General features: G+C 35.8%; 1 protein-coding gene across 1 annotated transcript in view; it reads left to right on the top strand.

Moving 5' to 3' along the window:
- Window positions 1–20,767, top strand: part of DMXL1 (Dmx like 1) — an 86,594-nt gene that overhangs the window by 57,536 nt on the left and 8,291 nt on the right. Inside the window, exons 27-37 of the mRNA XM_059493197.1 lie at window positions 102–229; window positions 1,683–1,931; window positions 8,138–8,301; window positions 8,753–8,892; window positions 9,230–9,315; window positions 11,165–11,366; window positions 12,602–12,719; window positions 14,000–14,062; window positions 15,913–15,999; window positions 16,640–16,761; window positions 16,878–17,019. Coding sequence (XP_059349180.1) covers window positions 102–229; window positions 1,683–1,931; window positions 8,138–8,301; window positions 8,753–8,892; window positions 9,230–9,315; window positions 11,165–11,366; window positions 12,602–12,719; window positions 14,000–14,062; window positions 15,913–15,999; window positions 16,640–16,761; window positions 16,878–17,019 — 1,501 coding nt within the window. The remainder of the gene's footprint in view (window positions 1–101; window positions 230–1,682; window positions 1,932–8,137; window positions 8,302–8,752; window positions 8,893–9,229; window positions 9,316–11,164; window positions 11,367–12,601; window positions 12,720–13,999; window positions 14,063–15,912; window positions 16,000–16,639; window positions 16,762–16,877; window positions 17,020–20,767) is intronic.

The following is a 20,767-nucleotide window of genomic DNA, read 5'->3' on the forward strand; positions in this document are numbered from 1 at the left end:
CCGTGATCACACTTGCCTGCATCTAGAAAGTGCTATCACTTGAATAGTTGTAAACATAACTTTTAAAAATAAATATTATTTCCCTGTTCTCTGTTTCACAGCTCATTTCAAGCAAATCAGTTCACTGGAACGGTGTACCAGACCGTCCTGTTAACTCAGCGTCATTCTTTAAGAACAGCAAGCTTAGAAGAAACAGTGACTCCCAACACATCACCTGCTCAGTGGCCAGGTATCTAGACTTTTTTCTTTCCTCTTAAGGAAAACTGAGTTATCTGGATCTACTGTAAGAGCATGTGGCTATGACTTTCTAGTAGTATTTGTGACAGCTGTGTTGGGTTCTTTGATTAAAATGTTGTGGGTTGTTGTTTTTTTTTTTTCAAAACATCTAAGTTACTACTTCTGATTATTCACTAAGTCAAGTTGATTTATGTTGCTTTCTTTAACTAAAAAAAATATTAGTGCTGGATCTAGTAAAGAGAGAGCAGCTAAACTGGAGGTAGGGTGAAGTCATGTCCTGTGTGTGCTCTACGTGTACCACCTGTAGCACTAGTATCCTGCTTCTTGAGTCCTAAGGACTGGGAAGGCTGTCCTGGTTTGTGCTCCAGCTAAGAATTATTTTACCTTGGACAACTTCTGAACTATCTTAAAACTGTTAAAAATGAGACATTTATAATAAATCATGCTTTTCTGTAGCTGTAAAAGTAATGTCAGATTTCAGGTAATACTTAGAGTGTGCTGACATTTATGCTAGTTAAACTGTGCTAGGGAGCTGCATTAGAGGGAGTGTTACCACTGTAGTACATCTAGGTATGGGCTTGAGTTTACAGCACTAACTTTAATGTAAGCATAGCCAGGAAATGTGCTTACTTATTATGAAAATTGTTTCTTAAATCAGAAAATTCCTCTTAAAAAATCTTCATGGATAACCTGAAACATCCTTTGTATTTGATGCTATGTAATTTTTTTCTTTTCTGCCAAACATTGTCACTGAATCTAGAGATTTTATCGAGGAACTAGCTTGTCGTCTGTTTTTTTGTTATTTAGTTAATCGCAGGATAAATTTCTGATGAGCTGGGCAAGGAATTGTTAGCATTTGCTCTTATGAATCACTTTGAACTGACTTTTTCTATTTTTTAGTAGATTCACATGCTATGTGTGCAAATTGGAGAGCATGACAAAAAGCAGAATTCTTTGGCCATGACTATGTGCACTTTTACTTGTGTGCACAAAGTGTCACGTTGAAGGCACATCTGAAACTACGCCCTTTTGTGGGAGCATAAAAACATTACAAGAGGTTTAGTATTGGGTGAAAGAACACTTGCCAGACAATGTGTAATGCAGGTTGATGCCCATGATTTTTGATTGGTTTTACCACTGTAAAGTGAGAAGATAGAATTTCAATTTTCAGGATTATAATGTCGTTATAATAATTGAAAAAATGTTATACATTTCTTTAACTGTTACTCCAAAACAGAAAGCTAAAAAACTAATAAATTGTTAAAAATTAAGAACTTGCCTCTTTCTCCTGAAGTTTTCAACTTGGGTTTCAATATACAGAGCTTGGAATTTTTCTGCACTAAACATTACTAAGTAACGTAGTTTGCCAGACAAAATTATATCTGGAGTATGTTCACACACACATCTATGCTTTCTTAAAGATGATGTTTATTTTATATAAACAGGAATGACGACTCTAATACGTCTGTTGAATTCTGCTGGTGAGGAAGCCCAGCCAGGTCTCACAGTTCTACTTTGTGAAATTCTAACTGCAGTCTATCTCAGCCTGTTCATCCATGGCCTTGCAACACATTCTAGCAATGAGTTGTATAGAATTATGGCTCATCCACTTAACAACAAAATGTGGTCTGCTGTCTTTGGAGGAGGAGCTCATATGCCCAGCAGAGGACAGCAGCAATTAAAGACAAAAACTGGTCAGTTCTCTTGTTTTATATATATTTGTCTTCTGGAATTTTTAAGAATATTATGTGACTGCTGAAAGCTTAATTACTTTAAGTAGCTTGTGTTCAATAAGAATTCAGTATGGTTTTTGATTTGCATAGAAAAACAAGGATCTGAAGTAATTTGTGTAGATATTGTGTAGAAGAGAAGAGTGAAGCAGAAGTGAATGCTTCTGAAAAAAGGTTTCCAAGTAGCACAGCTGCTCTAGTATGAGGGAGTTAAATTGATCTGAGAGAGTTTCCAATACTATTACAGCCTACTTTGTGTTTATTTTAAAGCTTTCCAGTTCTCTTCTAACTGGAATATATTCCCATTTTACAAATACAGTATGTTTTCTCTCTTTGACAGGTAGGCACTTCCCAATGCCTAGCCCACATCAGGTAGTAGTGTTCTCCATGGAATGCGTGGGGTTTTCCAAATCCCTTGCCTCCTTCAGTACTCATAGTCCTACCAAGCCTTCAGGCAAGATACTAGATTTAGTATTAGGCCTCTACATGCAGTTTGCTATGTGTGGTTTTTGTTTGTTTTGTTTTTTTTTTTTTGCGTATGCAGAAAGACAGAAAAACTTCTGTTTGCAAGCCATGATATCAAAATTTGAAGTAAATTTTTGTAACTAAAGAAGCACATAAATTTGGCCTTTTTAAGAAAAGAAAATTGTCAGCACTGTAGTATTCTTATGGCTCTTCATTTGAAATAAATATTAAATACAAAATTACTTTGACCATGGTTTGAAAAGATCAGAAGTGTTTCATATCTTTTTTGGAGAGCTGTTTGTTTTGCTTTTTGAATATAAGCATTATTGTGCATGTGGATTTCTAAGTGTTCATTCCAGACATTACAAGTGAAAGGCATCTTGTTGATATTCTAAGAATCCTTTAGAAAAGCAAACAATCTTCAAGTTTTAAATTGAGGGGGTGATAAACTATCCTGAGGTCCAGAACAAATTCCTGTAATGCTTTTATTTTTCATATAGTTATGTGCTTTTTGATTTACTTTGACTTCTACAAAACCAACAGCAAAAAATGCTACAATTAACTAAGTTTTTAAGAGAAGATTGTGGAACAACAAATTTAATTAAACTCTGATGACTTTCTGTATTACATCTAAATATATATGTAGAGAGACAAAATGTAACTTTCTATTTAAAAAAAAAAAATTTAATATTTAGATGTATGCTAACATATCAAAATGTCTTACTTTCCAGTTATGGAAAACTGTAAATGTGGTCTGTTTAAATATCTTCATCAGACTTCTAGAAAAATGTTTTCAGAGCAGAGATCTTTACCCCAAAGTGAGCTCTTATTTTGATTAGTTTTCTCTGTGGTACTGAGCAAACATTTCTCTCTATCACTTTAGTAAGGTAAACATGTTTGCTGTCACTGAATTGTCAGAAGTTTTAACTGGCTTTTGTTGGAAATTCTGCTAACTAGGTGTTGGTAACTCTATACTAAACTGTGTTATTACTACTGCTACCACTGGCTCAAAATGCAAAGTATTTTTACGAAGAAGTGTGTTCTGAAATGCATACTAAGTATAGTCCATCTGCTGCATGTTTTTTAAGGAGGAATGCTGGCTGCCTGATTGCAGGTTTAATGAAACTGTTGCTGGAAGAATCCAAAAGCTCTACCTAAAAATTGAAGGGAAGAAGGAACATTTTTAATACTAGATTTTAGGGATCATCACTGAGATAGGGGCCTAGAGCTGTTGTGTGATCTCTGTCTTTGGAGTTACTCTAAAACTTGAACAAACTAGGCCATCAATTATGTCAGCCCTGTTCTGAGCAACGGGTTGGACTAAGTGTCTTTCAACCAATGTAGTTCTAGGATTCAGGACTACTTGTTTTTAGTGTGTGTTTATGTAAAGCAGACTTGGGGGAAAGGTATTTCTCCAAAGCCCTTTCTTAGTCATATTGAAAAAAATTATGAGGGGAGAAAGGGAAAAAATAGACCTCCAATGAAGCAGAGGGATTAGGATTAAAATCAGCTATATTTTTGTGCCTTTACTGTTTCTGACACCCAGAAGCAAATAGAAGTGACTGGAATGCTTATTCCAGCCAACTAGCCATATTGTTCTGTAATGTTATTTAAATTTTTTCTATATCTTACCATTTAGTTATGCTTAACTAGACTATTTTCCTTACGTTTACTTTTAGATTTTTTTGTGAAATGCTTTCACTCTCAAATGGCGATCGAAAGCTAAAAATTCTGAACACTAATAATTCTAATGCAATAAGACTATGCATGGCCTCTCCTCCTTGCCTTCTCTCCAATCCTTTAGTACATATTTAAACGTGGGTGTTGATCTCCAAGTTGGAAATTTATTTTAAGAGATGTTCATAATTCCAAGTACAGCATTGGTCAATAAAGTTATGTTATTTCCCTTTCTGCTCTTTGCTTTAGTTGACTTGAGCATGTAGTAGCTTTGAATATAAAATTTCACTTAAGTAAATATGATCTTTCTTTTAGACTCAAATGGTAAAAACAGGAACCAAAAACCAGTATCTGGTAGTCTTATAAATCCCTAACCTCTGTTAGGAATTATTTTTTATTGAAAACTTGTTTTAGTGCCTCTGTCACATAACAATCAGACAGAACAAAGCAGTTTGAATGCTTTTCAGACGTGCTTCTTGTTTTTGCAGTTGCAGCAAATGATTTTGGCAAACAGAACTAGCACATGGTGTTTTGTTTTCCAACAGGCAGTTATCATCTGAAAAAGAACCTTGTTGTTGATTATAGTAGATTTTTTCAGAATCACATTTACTATATTTTGCTTGAAATCTACCTAAGCAAACTGTTTTATAATGTAAGTCTATATAGAGATGGTAAGTTCTTTGTCATCCAGAAGGTTCTTAAGGAAGAATTTGACCTTTGTTTTAAGTTAGAAATCCATAGTTTTATTTCATATATTCAGTTATTCCATGCTGCAAGAGTAAATGAAGGGAAGTTGAAAGCAATCTGCCTTTTAGTTCTTCCTGGGAAGGTGGAAAGTAACAGATCTTTTTGTTATTATTGCATGTCTTAGGACTGGACAGAAATTGAAGGATTTTCCTTGTCTGAAATAGTGCAATATTCTTGGGAAATAGCATAAATTTTACTTTTGTCTTGTAAGTAAAATGGGAGGAAAGATAAATGTTTCAAATAAAAAACAAAACACATGTAAAAAATTTTTAATTAAAAATAAATGAAAAATTTGAAAGTCTGTGTAATGGGTAATTTGAAATCCAAAATGACAGTCAGAACTTTAATGACGTTTTTAATGTAGTTAATTCTTTTAGAATGTATAAAAAGAAATCTGCTTTAATAGTGTTTGTCAAACTTAGGTGGTTGTTCTTTCATTTACCTCACATACTGAATTTTTTCCAATGGCTAGCCTGCAGTATTCTTAGAAATACAAAGAGTGATCCAACAGAAAGGGATAAAGTACTTTTTTAATAAAAAAAGTAAAAACTTAAACTTACCTTTTGAATTCTGCTTAGAAAAACAACCTGCAGAGCTATACTTGCTCGTTTCTGTATCATGCAACACTTGCTCCTTATTTCATGCCTAGTGAATTTCTTTTAATTAGTTGCTAAAATTTAGCTGGAAATTCATAGTAATGCATGTGCATGCTCCTTAACTGATAAGTTTTGAATAATGAGATGAAAATGTCTTGAACTGCAGTTGTTGTGGTTTTGATTTGTAGCACAGGTAAGTGGATTTCAAATACTATCCCTAACAGAAAAAAAAAAGATACTATATAGAAGTGCAACACATAGTGTTATGATATTCCTGTTTCAAGATGAAAGATGGGATGTCTTCATCTTTTATTAGATTCTATATATGAATTCTTTTGTGGCTGTTGTGCTTTAACCCCAGCCATTACACCCTGCCTCCAAATGTCCTCCCCCTTCCTCCTCCTTCCCCCACCCTATGTACTGACCATGATGTCAGGTGCTCTGGAATGTCCCTTTGGTCAGTTGGGTCACCTGTCCTGGCTGTGTTTCCTCCCAGCCCCTTGGGCACCCCCAGCTCCCTCGCCAGGCTGGAAGTGCAAAAACAGGAAAGGCCTTGGCTCTCTGTAAGCCCTGCTCAGCAATAACAAAACATGTCTGTGCTATCAACCCTGTGTTCAGCACAAATCCAAAACACAGGCCTGCACCAGCCACTTGTGAAGAAAACTGACTCTGCCCCAGCCTCAACCAGCCTAGTAGTTCAGCTGCTTGGGGTGATAATGCTTGTCTTCATATGTAGTCAAAAATCTTTCTGAATCCTGGAATAACATGTTTATTCCTGGTCCAGAAATGACCAGAAGTAATGAAAAAATTGCACTGACTAGTGTGAGTGCAGAGAATTTGTCCCTTAGAAGAAAACACATGAAAAATTGTGAGTATGAAAATCCTGGAAGATATTTTTTTTTTAAAAACCCTTGTATTTAAATCTTAATGGCCCAGAGTTACAATTGTACCATTGGCTTGGTTTGTGTTATGAGTAAGTCTTATATATGGAAAGTGTTTGTAAATTACCACTGTTTTTCTTTTGTTCAAACTGTTAGACCTTATCTTTTCAAGTGACTGGAATACCCATAAGAGTTTTGAAAGACGTTGTCTTTCAGGCACCTATCGAGATGCAGAAAGTCTCCTGTGGATAAAACGCTAAAAAAATAAGGGTATAGGAAATATTTCATGGTAGTTTACTCCAGGAACAGATAGGTGTGCTGGCTCTTCTTTTGCCATCCTCAGCATTATTAATAGGAGAAGGTAATTTTGGAAGCTTCAGTAGTTGTTAGTTTTGATGTTCATGTTAGTTCATTCTTGCAGCTGGTCTGGCCCAACATGTTGGTGCTTGAACTCAGTGATAGAGATATCTGTCCCTCAGGTGAACTCTTTAAACCTACAGAATTGCTTTCTTGGCTCATACTTACTACTGCTGTTAAGGTAGCCCATACTCCTCTCTGCTTAAGAAAATGGACTCAGCTAAATCAGTGTTCCAGGTTTTGTGGACTCCAAAACGATGTTCAAAAAATCAACTTCCTTTTTATCTTCATATGTAAGCTTCCTTTGTTTTACCTAAGTCTTGAACCCACGCTTAGGTTTCACTGTAGAAACTGATTTCTGCACATTCCATGTATCTGTTTGAAAACAGAATAAAAAAAATCTTTAAAAAACCCCAACCATACAACAACAGCAACAAAACAAACACAAGCTCCACCTTATACAATCAAGTAGGAAGTTGATTCAAGTCCATTTACTTGGTTACAAAAGATGGCCAACAAATCTCCAAATGTAATTTCTTTTCTCCCTTGTTGCTTTCACTTCTGATGTGTTCTGGAGAGTCAGAACACTGACAGTTGGTAACAAGTGACAGTTGCTATCATTCCTCCTCTACTAATGGAAAGGCTGTATTGGAGCATGATTCCTAACAAGATCCAGAAGTATTGCAGGGTATGAGGGGATACAAATATGTTAAGATATTCCTGAAATCTTGAATGAGGTATTTCCTTCAGTACTGTAATAATCAAGAATGAAAATAAAACTTTCCATTGACACTTAGTTTGAAAGAAGTCAGTGTTGGGGCAAGCGAGGGGACCTCGCTGCTTCTTGGATTGAGGGTGTTACTGCAAATAATTAATCCTTCCCTGTTTAGTAAGTTGTATATTAGATTGTGTTAGTTAAAATGTTATCTTTTGCTGAAGAAATGTATTGTCAGGGCATGCAGATTTAGCAGAATTGTACTACTTAGAAAAAAATACATATCTCCACTAGAGGGAGACATGGAGTCACAAGTTGGAGGAGGAATGGCAAGCTTACCTATTTGCAATATATATTCTGAAAAATAAGTCTCCTGGCTTGTCTTAAAAGCTAATCAGTATTCAGTAGTTCTTATTAAGTAATTTAGTTTTGCAAGATTGTTGGCTTGAGTAATAATATTTGTCACCTTTGTAGGAAGAGATCTTCTCATGCGGTTATGGGTGTATTATTTGCAGGGAGTTTTTACATTCTGGAGTTCTAGTTAGATATTAGTTTTATGTATTTGAGGATTAAAATGCTCTGTGTTTAGTTGTTACATAAATGCTAAGGTGAAATTCTGCAAACTTGTAATGATGGAAATTTTTACTTTTCATTACAAATCTGTTTATTAAAAGCAATAAGGAGGTAGAGCAGAAGGTTTAAAGCAACATACCCTATTTTCTTCTCACATAGATGATGGAGAGAAACAGCAAAAACATTACAGGCTTTCATCAAAAACCTCTGCAAAAGAGAGTTCTCAGTTGCCTGCATTGCTGTTGGTAGACCAGCAATCATCATCTTACAAAGAAAGATTTATCCCTCCTGAGCTTAGCATCTGGGATTATTTCATTGCAAAGGTAATTTTTTGCTGTTTTGACAATTAAGTGCCTTCTATCACTTCTGGATTGGTAGTTTTTCTCCTCTTAGTCATTATTCTAGGTACTGATGTGATAGAATTTGCTTGTTTTTATTGATCATGTGTAGCTTTTTCTAAAATGGAGCCTATACGTATTTTTGAAACAGCTTTCTTGAAAACTCTTGTTATTTAAGGTTTCTTTTTTTCAGATAATGATATGAACAAATATCAGTAATGTAAAAAATAGTTAAGGTGTTAACTTATGTATGTAGTGCTTATGGAACATTATCCTTTTCATGAGGTACAAACTCCAAATGTTACTAAATGGAGTAAGACGATATGTCTGCTTTTTATAAAAAGCTTCAAGCATTGTAACTATTCAGTTTTTAAAAGGTAATTTAGAATGAGATGTTGGCTAGAAGATATTTACAGATTTTTTAAAAAATTTTTAGCCATTTCTTCCATCGCAAAGTAGAGTGGAATATGATTCAGAAGAGAGTCAGGAAAGTGATGAAGATGATGAAGACAATGATGGAGATATGTTTGCATCAAATTCACATAACCAAGAGCATTCTAATTCAAATTCTTACAGGTAAATAACACTTCAGAATGCAAGATATTTTGCCATGTCTAGACTTGCATTTCTGCTTTTTTATTTTTGAGATAATATACCATTTACTTGAAATTTTTATGTATTACCCAGTAGTTAACTAACTGTAGTTAATTTTCAAATCATTATTTTATTCATTTTATTAGTATGTTGTGTAGTGATTTTTGAATTCAAAGTACCTATAATATTCTAAAGTATGGTTTGTAGTTTTCAGTAGTTTATAATGAAGATTTGAAGGTCTAAATTTAAAACCTAATATTGAATAAGTGAGAAAATTATTTTCCTATTAGTAAATGACTTACTAGTGCTTTCTTGTTAGTTGGTCACTGATGAGATTGGCAATGGTTCAGCTGGTACTTCACAATTTGAAGATTTTCTACCCTTTGGCTGGACATGATCTTTCAGGTAATAAGCGGCAGAGTCTCTCCATACCTAATCAGCACATTAAAATCAGCAATGTGTTGAATAATATGCATATGTGGTAGCTTTTAGTTCAAAAGTTCTTAGTTTTTTAGTGATACGGGAATAAATGTTCTGATAGTGTTTATCATACAGGAGGTGTATTTATGAAATGACATGGAGGGTGGCTGAGATGAATGGGTGAGAAAGAATGCTCAGGTCTCCCTCTACTTACGTTTTCTTTGCTTTTTAGTCACATAATCATGCTTGCAATATTTATTTCCTGGTACAATATTTATTTCCACTATATTTTTTTTGTGATTGAGCTAACATCATACCTACTCCTTGTTTCATAGACTCATAGAATGGTTTGGTTTTGGAATGGATCTTTAAAAGTCATCTAGGTCCAACCCTGCCCACCACATCGTGGACAGGGACATCTTTTACTACATGGTGTTGCTCAAAGCCTCATCTGACATGACCTCCCACATCTGGGGCATCCACAACCTCTCTGGCAACCAGTTCCAGTGTCTCACCGCCCTCATCATAATAATGTCTGTCTTTTATGTGATTGAAGTCTCCTTGCTTGGTGTGAAAACATTACTCCTTCCCCTATCACTGCAGGCCCTGGCAAAGAGTCTCTGTGTCTTTCCTGTAAGTCTTCTTTAAATACTGAAATACTGCTGTATTATGTCCCTGGAGTCTTCTCCAGTCCAAGCTGAAGAACCACAGCACTCTCAGCCTGTCTTCACAGAAGAGGTGTTTCAGCCCACTGTCCTGTTTTTGTTGCCCTTCTTTGGATCCCCTCTACAGGTCCCTTTCATTCCTGTAGGGTTGTCCCCACTCATGGATATGGTATCCCAGGTAGAGTGTCACAAGAATAAATTAGAGGGGCCAAATTCCCTCCCTCACCCTATTGGCTGCTCTTTTGATGCAGCCTAGTGTGCAGTGGGCTTTTTGGTCTGTGAGCCAAGTCATGCCCAATTTTTCATCCACTGGTGTCCCTAAGTCCTGCTCCACAGGGCTGCTCTCAGTCTGTTTATCACTCAGTTTTGGTACTGGTGATTGCCCTGACACTTTTCCTTGCTGAAGCTTGTGAGAGTCACACGGGCCCACTCCTCAGGCCTGCCAAGGTCTGTGTGGGTGCTGTCCCTTCCCTGCAGGAACACAGCTGCACGGCTCACCCTGGTGTGAGCTGCCTGCAGGTGCCTCTCACTACCCTTGCCTGTGCCATTGTCAGAGACATGGAACAGTACCAATCTCAACACGCATCCCCGAGGCATGACGCTTGTTACTGATCTCCATTTGGACGTTGAACCATTGACTGTAACTCTTTGGGGGATGTCATCCAACTGGTTCCTTAGCTGTCAAACAGTCCATCCTTTTTGCTCCAGCGGGGAGGCAAAGATGTGTGGGACACTGTCAGAGGCCTTACAGAAGTTAAAAGTAGAGGACATCAGTTGCTCTTTCCTTGCCCTCCAGCACAGTCAGTTCACAATAGAATGCCACTAACAGATCAATTGGGCACAATTTGCCCTTTGTGAAGGTGCGTCAGCTTTCTCTTATCCCCTGCCTGTCATCCATATACCTTGTATCTTCCAGGAGGATCAGTTTCATAATGATCCATTCCATGATATAATCTTTCCAATACTGGAGAAATCTGTTCCTTTTTTTTAGCAATAATAGTGCTAAGCAGTTCATCTTTTTATACTTGCAAATATCTACTTGAGGTTTGAAGAAAGCTTCCTTGTGGAGATATTCATAATAAGCTTCAGTCTTCACCTGCTGGAATTATCATTATCAAGGTTACAACGGAAAGGGGAGGGGTTTTATTATTATTTACTTGTCTTTCTAGAGCTTCCAGTTAGCTCCCCGATATGCCATGCAGTTTTGAAAACTTTACAGCGCTGGGAGCAAGTTCTTCTCCGACGTCTTGAGCTGTATGGGGGTCCACCTCAACATTATATTTCAGTTCATGCTTCTGAAGATGCCCTCGCTGCTGGTCCTGCGTTGCTTCGACACAAAAGTTTACTCGAGCCTACAAACACTCCTTTCAGGTGAGTCTAATTTCTGTAAACACTGACTGTAATATCTTTGATATAAATCGAGTATTAGGTTGTTAGTGATAGACTGCGACTTCAGTAACTATGTGAAATGAAGGGTATGTGTCAGATTTCATGCATATCTGGTCCGAAGCAAGAGCAGGAAAAATGTACCACAGTTTTTAATTTTTTTCAATTCTTTTACTTATGCTTAATGTGGATTTTGAGTTTCTCTGGAAAAAGTATGCTTGACAAAAAATAAAGAATAAAGCATTCATCTTGAGAGATAATGGATATGGATTAGTGACAGTGAATTAAATGATTGCCTCACCTTTAGAGGTAATAAAATTATCTCACAGTCTTATCAGTATTGTTACCTAAATTCAGAGAAGAAATACTTACTATTTATAATGCTTGCATATTTATGACTTAACATAATTGCATGTTCAGCCAGAAAGTGTGCTCAGTCTCTCAAAGTGTAATTTTTATATAGATTTCCGCCTTTTAGTGTTACTGACACTTGTGGATTTCAGAATACAGATAGTCTGGCTTTTTATTGTAAAATATTTAATCATGGTCACACTTACAGTAACTCACATTGCTTAAAAGTGATCAGTTTAACATGTATCTGCTGTCTGACATTATTTTTAAATTATGATTTAAAGCAATTCAGAGTTTGATGGATTTTGGCTTGTCATAAGCAGCTATATATAGCAGCTGTATTTGTGTTTATAATTCTTGCTTGAGTGTGTCATTTCTAGGGATAAGCATAAACATTTGAATTTTGATCTGATTCCACAATCCTTCCAGTTTTGTTACTAAAAAGTCATGGATGCTTCAGAGAAGTTACACAGCTGATGATGTGTTCCTAGCAGGAAGTGTTAGTCATTCATTGTCCATGTGAAAGAATCACTCTTTAGGACTTAACAGAAATGATTCATATTCTAAAGAATGAGCTGGACTAATAAATAGTTGGTATGCTGCTCTTACCATTGTGTAATCTCTTTAAGAGATTTTCTCACTTATCCCAAGATAGAAGGAGAAGATGCTACATACTCTATTTCTTCATCCTTTTGCACCTCCTCTCAGGAAGAGGGTATTAAAGTGCTTTCAGATTGGTCTTCGTATACTGTCTGTAGCTCTGTAGTTTTGCTTCAGCATTTCTTCTGACTGTAGGTTGATTAGAATATAAAATACTGCACTCTTGTATAAGTATGTGCATGGTGCATTTATTCAACTCTGTTGTTTAGATCTAGCAGTCATGTTGCGCTGTCTGTGAAGAGGCTCTGGCAGTACTTGGTCAAACAGGAGGAAGTCCAGGAAACTTTTATCAGAAATATTTTTACCAAGAGGCGATGCCTAAATGAGGTTGGTATGGTATATAAAATTCAGAAAATATTGCAGGTCAATCTGTCAACTTCCATTTAAGTTACTTGGCTGGCTTGTTTACTTCTGCTGCATGAAGGGTTGATGTACTTGTCAACGACTCCAAATCTGTAGTATTTAATGCAAAAAATACTTGTGCCTTTTTCATAAAATACAAAAATAATCAGACTTTGACTGTAAAATGAAAACTAGCACAATATTGCTACAATCAGTCTCTTCTTTAAGATCAGTATAAAAGCTGCCTCAAAAAAAGGACGAAATGGACCATTTCAAAGATTAAAACCAGTAAACTAATGAGCCAGAGTATCAAAGTTTTAGTTTGTCCCTGCCGTAGTCACTCTGGCTTTTATTCACTGCTTATGATCTACCATGTTATGATTCAATTTTAATAAGAAAAGTGCTCATGCAGCAATTACTATTTCTGTCCCTGATTATTTTTCACAGTGTCTAGTTGGATTCCTGTTCCAGATGCAGTTAAATGTTTTTAGTTTTAGTTCTGTAATGAGCTTTTGGATTTTTTTATCTCACTTTCCTTCTTTTTCTTACGTACTGCTGCTCCTAATTTTGAAAGAATTGCTGGTATTACAGAAAAACTGCAGCATAGCAGAAATGGAGGAGAAAGAAGCAGATGTGAACAAATTAAATATGCAAGAGAAAGAATATTCATGACTAGTAAAGCCATGAAAGTGGAGAGTTCTGCATGACCTAACCTTTGTCCTGTCACATCTAAAATATTAGCTTGTTTGGGTAATGTTGGCTAATTGTGTTCATTACAGAGTGCCGTTAAAAAGAAAATTTTTCCTCTTTGCCATTAAAAGTGCACCACTTCTGACCATATCTTATGTTAACACAGCCATGTTATGCTGTATTGACAGATATCATGGAAAATTTTAGATGTGTTTTATATGTTATGGGTAGGCTCACAGCCTTACAGAGCATAATTTGCTTTATTTTCTATCTTGTTGCTGATAAAATGTCAGTGTAGACTGCCTATTTCTCCAGAAATTTTGCTTTTGGGATGGACACGGTGCTGTTACAGTACAGAGTAAGTAAATCAGTGTATTCTGTACTGAAAACAGAGTTTAGAGTTTGTTAATTATTCTTACTGTATAAAATATGCACCATGTGTTTGCTGACATGCTGTTGTGTTTCAGTTGTCCTGTGTTTGGGTAAACAGCAAGGAACAGGGGATTTCCTTTATACCATGCATGTTAGGTCTTATCTTTATGCTTTGTTTTGTGTTGTTTCTTTTCTTGGTGAAGTCCTTAGAGGAGCACAATGACACCATGAAAAATTCCGTGGTGGAGGAGCCCATCATCAATAAGGTACGCAGTAATAATTCTCAAATTTATTAGACCTAACATAATTATGAATTTTTTTTTTTTGTCTAAATGGTGCTGATCTCACTTAAAAAAAAAAAAAGTCTTTGCTCACATAGCAAACAAACTTCAAAATTTAAAAAATGCAAGGGATTGAGTTAAACAGTTTCAGAGTTTAGCTGAAACTTAATTATCTTAGCTGCATCAACCGGGTACAAACAATATCTGTTATCAACTTCTGTAGATTGGCCAAGTGAAGAGCTGAAGTTGAGATTTGCCCAAGTGACAAAAATTCAGTAGTGGTATGATACACAGGACTTACAGAACCTTTGAGTTATGAGTTACAATAGTTGCTTATAAGTGAAGGCGGTGAGCTGCACTTCGATCAGATTTTTAGCATGATACAAGTTTGCTACTGAAAGCTTTCACTGAACCTTATTTAAAAGATGGTGACAAATCAACCCATATAACAGTGTTTTAGCAACCATCTTGAAGGATTGGTGTGACATCTTAAAAAGGTAGAGTACTATGCCTAGATACTCAAATGAATACCATATTCCTTTCTTTTAGAAAACTAGTGTGAGGACAGAAATGTGAACCCTCTGTGGCTTGGGCTACCTTGTTAATCTTAATTATGTGATAATGCAATATTAGCAAGTCAGTAATTGGAACTGGCTGGAGAAAAAATAATTTTAATTTTGTGCAGGTTTGTTCATCATAAGACACAAATAATGGTTTTGTATCTGTTTGCCACTGCAGTTTTGTCCAGCATTATATACATAAAATCAATGAAGTATCAATTTTGTTTTGACTTGAAAAAAGATATTCTACTTCTTGGTCTGTAACAGCTGTTTTTTTAGACTTTGTAAAAGACCTTTTTCAGTTCTTTGACAGAAAAATCATACTGTTTTTCAAGTAAAATATTATTGTTTAAATCTTTTAAAGCACAGAAAATTAAGAATTTGAAGATGAGAGGCTTGAAATAGTTCTGCCTATTAGTTTGGGGTTTTTTTAAAATTAAATATTATATTTGTAACTCAGGTTTGAATTCTTAGGTCACAATTAATTTGGCAGTGTTATTGTTCTTACTGTAAAATTACTTTTTAACAGTCTATGTCTGTAATCTATCAATTTAATTCTTTCAGTTCTGAGTTCTTTAATTTTAAAAAGGACTTGCTACAGTGCTGGTAAAGTTTAGAGTTTTGTTGTGTGCTGGCATGTACCTGATTGCATTTTTAAAATACAAAATTATAGACAAAATACAAAAATATTCAAATACAGCATTAGATTGCATGGGAAAAAGAAAGTCGTAGCAAAATGTTTATTGTTCTGACATGTACAGGATTCCGGATGTATATAATTGCAATAATTGTGATTAGATGCACTGATGAAGTTCAAATTCATTTTCCTATTCAGGAACTTGCCTGCACCTTCTTTTGAACTATTTAATCAGTTTCAGGGGCAAAAGGTGGTTGCTAAGAGTAATCATAGACTTAGCAAACTTTTTTGAGAGCAAAACATCAAAATTCAAAATTGCAATCAACAGTGTGGTGCATGTAGCCTTGCTAGTTTTCAGCACCCCTGAAGAACTTGAAAATGAACACAGTACTGTGGCTTGTGTGACAAATTAATTTTCTCTGTTGCTGTGGTAATCTTAACATGGCAATGGGAAGCTATATTTTTACACAAAGCTGGTGTAGTATAATTGTTACAGGCTATATTTGTTGAGTTTTCTTTGAATTAAAATTAAGGGGGAAAGATTTTCACATGTAACATTGTTATGTCTCTGTACTTTCAGTAAGAAGTGGTATTGCGCAGAAGTTTGCATTTAAATGTGCCTTGTTTTTTAAATATAGATGGAAACAGATTTGGGATACCCTGGTGGCAAGGCAAGAATAATCCATAAGGAGTCGGACATCATTACTGCTTTTGCAGTCAATAAGGTGAGTATAAAGGAGGTAGAATATCCCAATTGCTGTGTTTTCCACCTGATACACAGGCACACTGTGACTGGGTGAAATAGGCTTTGCCAGCCATCCTGCTGTTTTTAGCACCTACAACTTTTAGCAGTCCCTTCTCTAAAGCACTTCAAAATTACCTTTTCATGAACAGTTCTACTACAAATTTTCTTCTGTTGTGCAGTGAATTGATCAAAGGGGGAGGTGGCTTCAATTTTTTTTTTAGGCTTTTGTGTAGGAGTATTTGTCCTTTTCTGTCAAACAGGAAGTTATATTTTCTCTGTTCTGCCACGTAATGCTTCAAAACTTGAGGAGGGGAGCCTGGTTGCAAGCCTTACAGTATAGTTACCTGTTGCTTATTGTCTGAAAAAAGCAAGGAGATACTTGAGCTGCCTGAGAGGTACAAGATGCAAATAGTGTGTGATACTATCCCACATGCAAATAAGTTTTGAAAGGGAAATGTCAAGTATAAGTGTATGTTGACTTGTAGATGTAAATGTTTGGGGTTTGTAAATTAAGTGTATATTTTTGTGAGCAACAGTGCCATAATCGGAAAAAAAAAAAGTCCATTTTTGAGGTTTCATTTTGCATCTGTCTTTCTGCATGGTTTTTTTTTTTTTTTCAGGCAAATCGGAACTGCATTGCAATAGCATCAAGTCATGATATTCAAGAATTGGATGTTTCTGCAATTTTAGCTACGCAAATCTACACCTGGGTTGATGATGATATGGAAATAGAAAATAAAGGGTATAGGTTCTTTGTTTTCAGTATCCCACTTGAGTGTGCTTAAATCAGAGTAACAAAACATGGTATTTACTGTTGCTGTTCAGAATCTTAATTTGAAATGTTTTCTTCATCTCTAGGGCTGATGATTTCCTAGTTATACATGCTCGTGATGATCTGGTAAATGTTCAGGGAAGCACTCCTTATACTCACAGTAATCCTGGCACACCTATCAATATGCCTTGGCTTGGTAGTACACAAACTGGCAGGGGTGCATCTGTGGTAAGTCACTTGTCAAAGATTAGCTTTTTGTATTCTATCTACTTCTTTCCTTTTATCTGTTCAGTCTTACTTGTTATATTTTGTAGTAGAATACAAATATAAATATAACCTAAATATATACAACCTTTATATAACTAAATATAACCTTTCTGTTATAAAACCTTTCTGTTGTAAATCCAGGCAAGCTGGATTTTTTTGGTAACAATTCACTTAATAGGTTAAAATACTGCCCAGAATTTAAGGGACAGCTAAATGAGCAAAGCTTTCAGTCAAGTCATACATGCCTTTTTTAAGAGCATCATTTAAAAGCAATGAATCAGGATTTGGGTAAGAAGTTAGACTATAAATTCTTCTTTAATGACTTGAAGCTGAATGGTCTATTTAAAAAGCATATATTTAGCAGGTTTCGGAATATAAATTCATAAGGATTGGGTAGAAATGTTTATATGAAATTTTGTGGTAGCTTGTATTTTAAGCATAAACTTCAGCTTCATTCTGAGCTTCAGAAAGTGATCTTGTGTCTGGAATGAAGCTTGGCCCTGAGCAAAAGACTATTAAGTTAGATTTAATTTAGATCAAATGATAATCATAGCCTGGCCATTGACATTCTTATCTTAGTTCCTGTGGAGCATAGATGGAGATCTGTTGATTAGCTGGCTGAGAGATGCCTATTTGGAGACACCTAAGGGAGCTGAAATGGTCATACAAGACACCAGTATCTCAGTCCTTCTGCACATAGAATGCAGAACGTGGAATTTTCCTAAATAACCAAACGTGTTAAGTCTTGAGACTTGGCTGTACTTGGTGTCATTTAACAAATAAAGGCAAGTTGTAACTGGTGGCAAAATTAAGTAACCATATGTTAATTAATATTGTTGTTGACTTGCAAATAGCTGATGAATAGGAGAAGTAAATAAGGAATAAGCAAGATAAGATTGATAATGTTTTCCTCATATAGAAGTGGGTATTGTGCCAGTACCTACACCTCTGCCCTCGCTTTAGGAACTACTGATCCTAGGTGGCAGTGTTGCAGCTCTGCTATTTCAATCGGGTCTCTTGTGCAAGTATTCTTTTAATGCCTTTGCCACTTTCTCCTGTCACTTTCATTTTTTAAATATATATATACATACAGAATCTTTGTGTTCCTGTATTTCTCAACCTTAATTGTGTAATATATTAATGTAAATGGTATTTACATGGCCTTTTGTTTTGCATGCTGTAAAACTTTCTTCCTGAATATATTTGGCTATGCTCCTGTTGAACGCTTTTGCTGTTAAACTTTGGACCTAAATTTTGTCTGGCATATGGTTTGACTGTGGCCAACAACCCACTCCAGAACAGAACAGCACCTGCCCAATAGGGAAGGAAGACAGAGGTACCTAATGAAGGACAAAGTAAATGAAGGAAAAAATAGGAACTTCAGGGAGGAAATAGTGATGCTGTGGAAGAACTGGAACATGGAAGAAAAGCAGCTTCACTAAGACCTTTCTTTTGCTACCGTTTTCTACTTTGTTCCTTCAGATACTGCTGATTCTTGACCTCATCTTTGCTTTTCCATAATGTGCAGCCCATTTAGTAGTTGTAGCCCACTGTTTTGTACAATTACTGGCTGTCCAATCTTATTGTCTTTGCTTCACTTTCATCAGCAAGGGACACTCAGGGAGTTAAAATTTTATTAGCTGTAAAGTTTTTCTGACACTCTTCACTGTTCCCTGTTTACACAGCTCATACAAGGAAGTAAGGAGGGTCAGACACTTCAGCACAGTTTGTTTACACAGGTCTTACAGGAGGTGTTTGTGAGAGAGTACTGGAGGGAGTAGTATGTACCTACAACTCTGAAACTCAGGCATTGTTACCAACAGCTTGTCATACAATTCAGTGTGACTGACACCAATATTATACAGTTTAACAATGGGTGAGATGGAGTTAAAGCGCATTTTTATTTTTGAGTCTTAATGTACATTAAGGCACAAATCACCCAACTGTCCAGCAAAGCAATCAGTGTTCTAGCCATCAGCTGTTCTAAGGGCAAACTGAGGGCTAGCAGTGTCAAATGTCAGTTACATTACCAATGGAAGTATTTGCATTTCATAATTGTACTTCTAAATTGGAGAAACTGTACCAAAGGGTTCTGTTAGTGTAGCCCTTCAAAGGCACATTTCTGTAAGTCTGCATTTTTCCAAAGCATAATCCAGCAGGGCTTAGGGGATCATGATGCATGCTTGTCTGTTGAATGGAGGAAGATGACTTCCATTAGCTTCTGGGTAAAAGTTAGTTGCTGTAAAACTCAATACAGCACTTCATTTTAGTGAAGAAATAGAGTGTACATGAATTATTGTTCTTCCATTTACATTCAGAAGATAAGCTGTGAGTTTAGAGAGCAAAGTATTGCAATTATAAGTGCACATACCACTCTGTAAATGTTTGAAGAATGTCATTCTCTGTTGTCCTGAATTTTAAAATGTATATATAAATTTACCAAACTATTTGGCTTTTTCCTTGATATTTAAAGTACTTAGAGAAAAAGAAAGTGAGATATAAATTTCAAGATCATATATTTTATCTTTAGAAAGTGTTTTGGAATGAGCTGAGGAGCACAAGGCTTTCTCTTCAACAGTGGTAAAACTTTGGGAATTAAAAGATCTAAATCTGCTTCCAAAATGTAATTAAGAGGATTGTGGTTATTCCACAAATCCAAACCCAGCGAAATTTTTACAAGAAAGTAAATTATTTCCCTTTTGAGTATTTTTCCTCTTTTTGTTTGCAAACTGATAATTTAGAGGCTATTTCTTTTAAACTCTATTGATCGTATTTAGGATTATAAAGCACATGAAAGTTTGTAATTCCTGCCTCCTTCCAGTTGACACCCTGATATAATTGGAGGCCAGGGGAGAACAGAATAATTGAAATATCTCATTGCTATCTACTGCCCCATGACAAAGCAGTGTTAAAGTACTGTACAAAATTACAGTAGTTTAAAGCCACAGTTGGATTCAAAGATGTTAATGGTCTTTTCCACTGAAAGTGGTTCAGTGCCAGCTTGCTGTTGGTGGGTGGTAAGTGATAAGCTGCTGTGTTGAATATAAGTGCCCTGGCAGCAAAATTTCGTATGTGTTCTCATTTGAAGTTAGCACCTGCCACAAATATCTATTTTGCCCTTCTCAAATGTTGAGGTAAATAATACATGTAAAAGCAAACCAAATCCAACAATTCTCTGAGGGAAGAGGGTCCTCAAAGAAGTCAGATACTTTTGAGAGCTGTTGGGGAGTAAAAGAATGAAAACTTTAACGTACATTAATAGAAAGAAAAGGGATGAGACAACACACACACAGATGTATTTCCATGATTAAAAAATCTTTACTCTTTTTTTCCTTTTTGTGTTGAATATATAATTTTAATACCTGGGGGTTAAATGTTATTCTCTAATGTCTCCAATCCTCTTTGCACATTGAGTTCTTCCCAGTTGGAATTAATAAAATGAGAGAAAACAAAGATCTGGGTGATACGCCTGGCTCAAAACCAGTTTTGGAATTTAGGAGCAAGCATGCTACTGAAAATTCCGTGGATCTGTGTTTGCAAAATTATGAATACATTTGAAGAATTTTTTAAAAATTTATTTTATACCAGTTTACTTATTTTATACCAGTTACATGGTATATTGCTTGTTCTGGATGGTCACAAATAGCCGCTTTTCAATCAATGGCAATAAGTTAACTAGACTTGAAAATAGATATATTCCTTCCTATTT

This window comes from Ammospiza nelsoni, chromosome Z, assembly GCF_027579445.1.
Source record: "Ammospiza nelsoni isolate bAmmNel1 chromosome Z, bAmmNel1.pri, whole genome shotgun sequence".
NCBI classification, from domain to species: Eukaryota; Metazoa; Chordata; class Aves; order Passeriformes; family Passerellidae; genus Ammospiza; species Ammospiza nelsoni.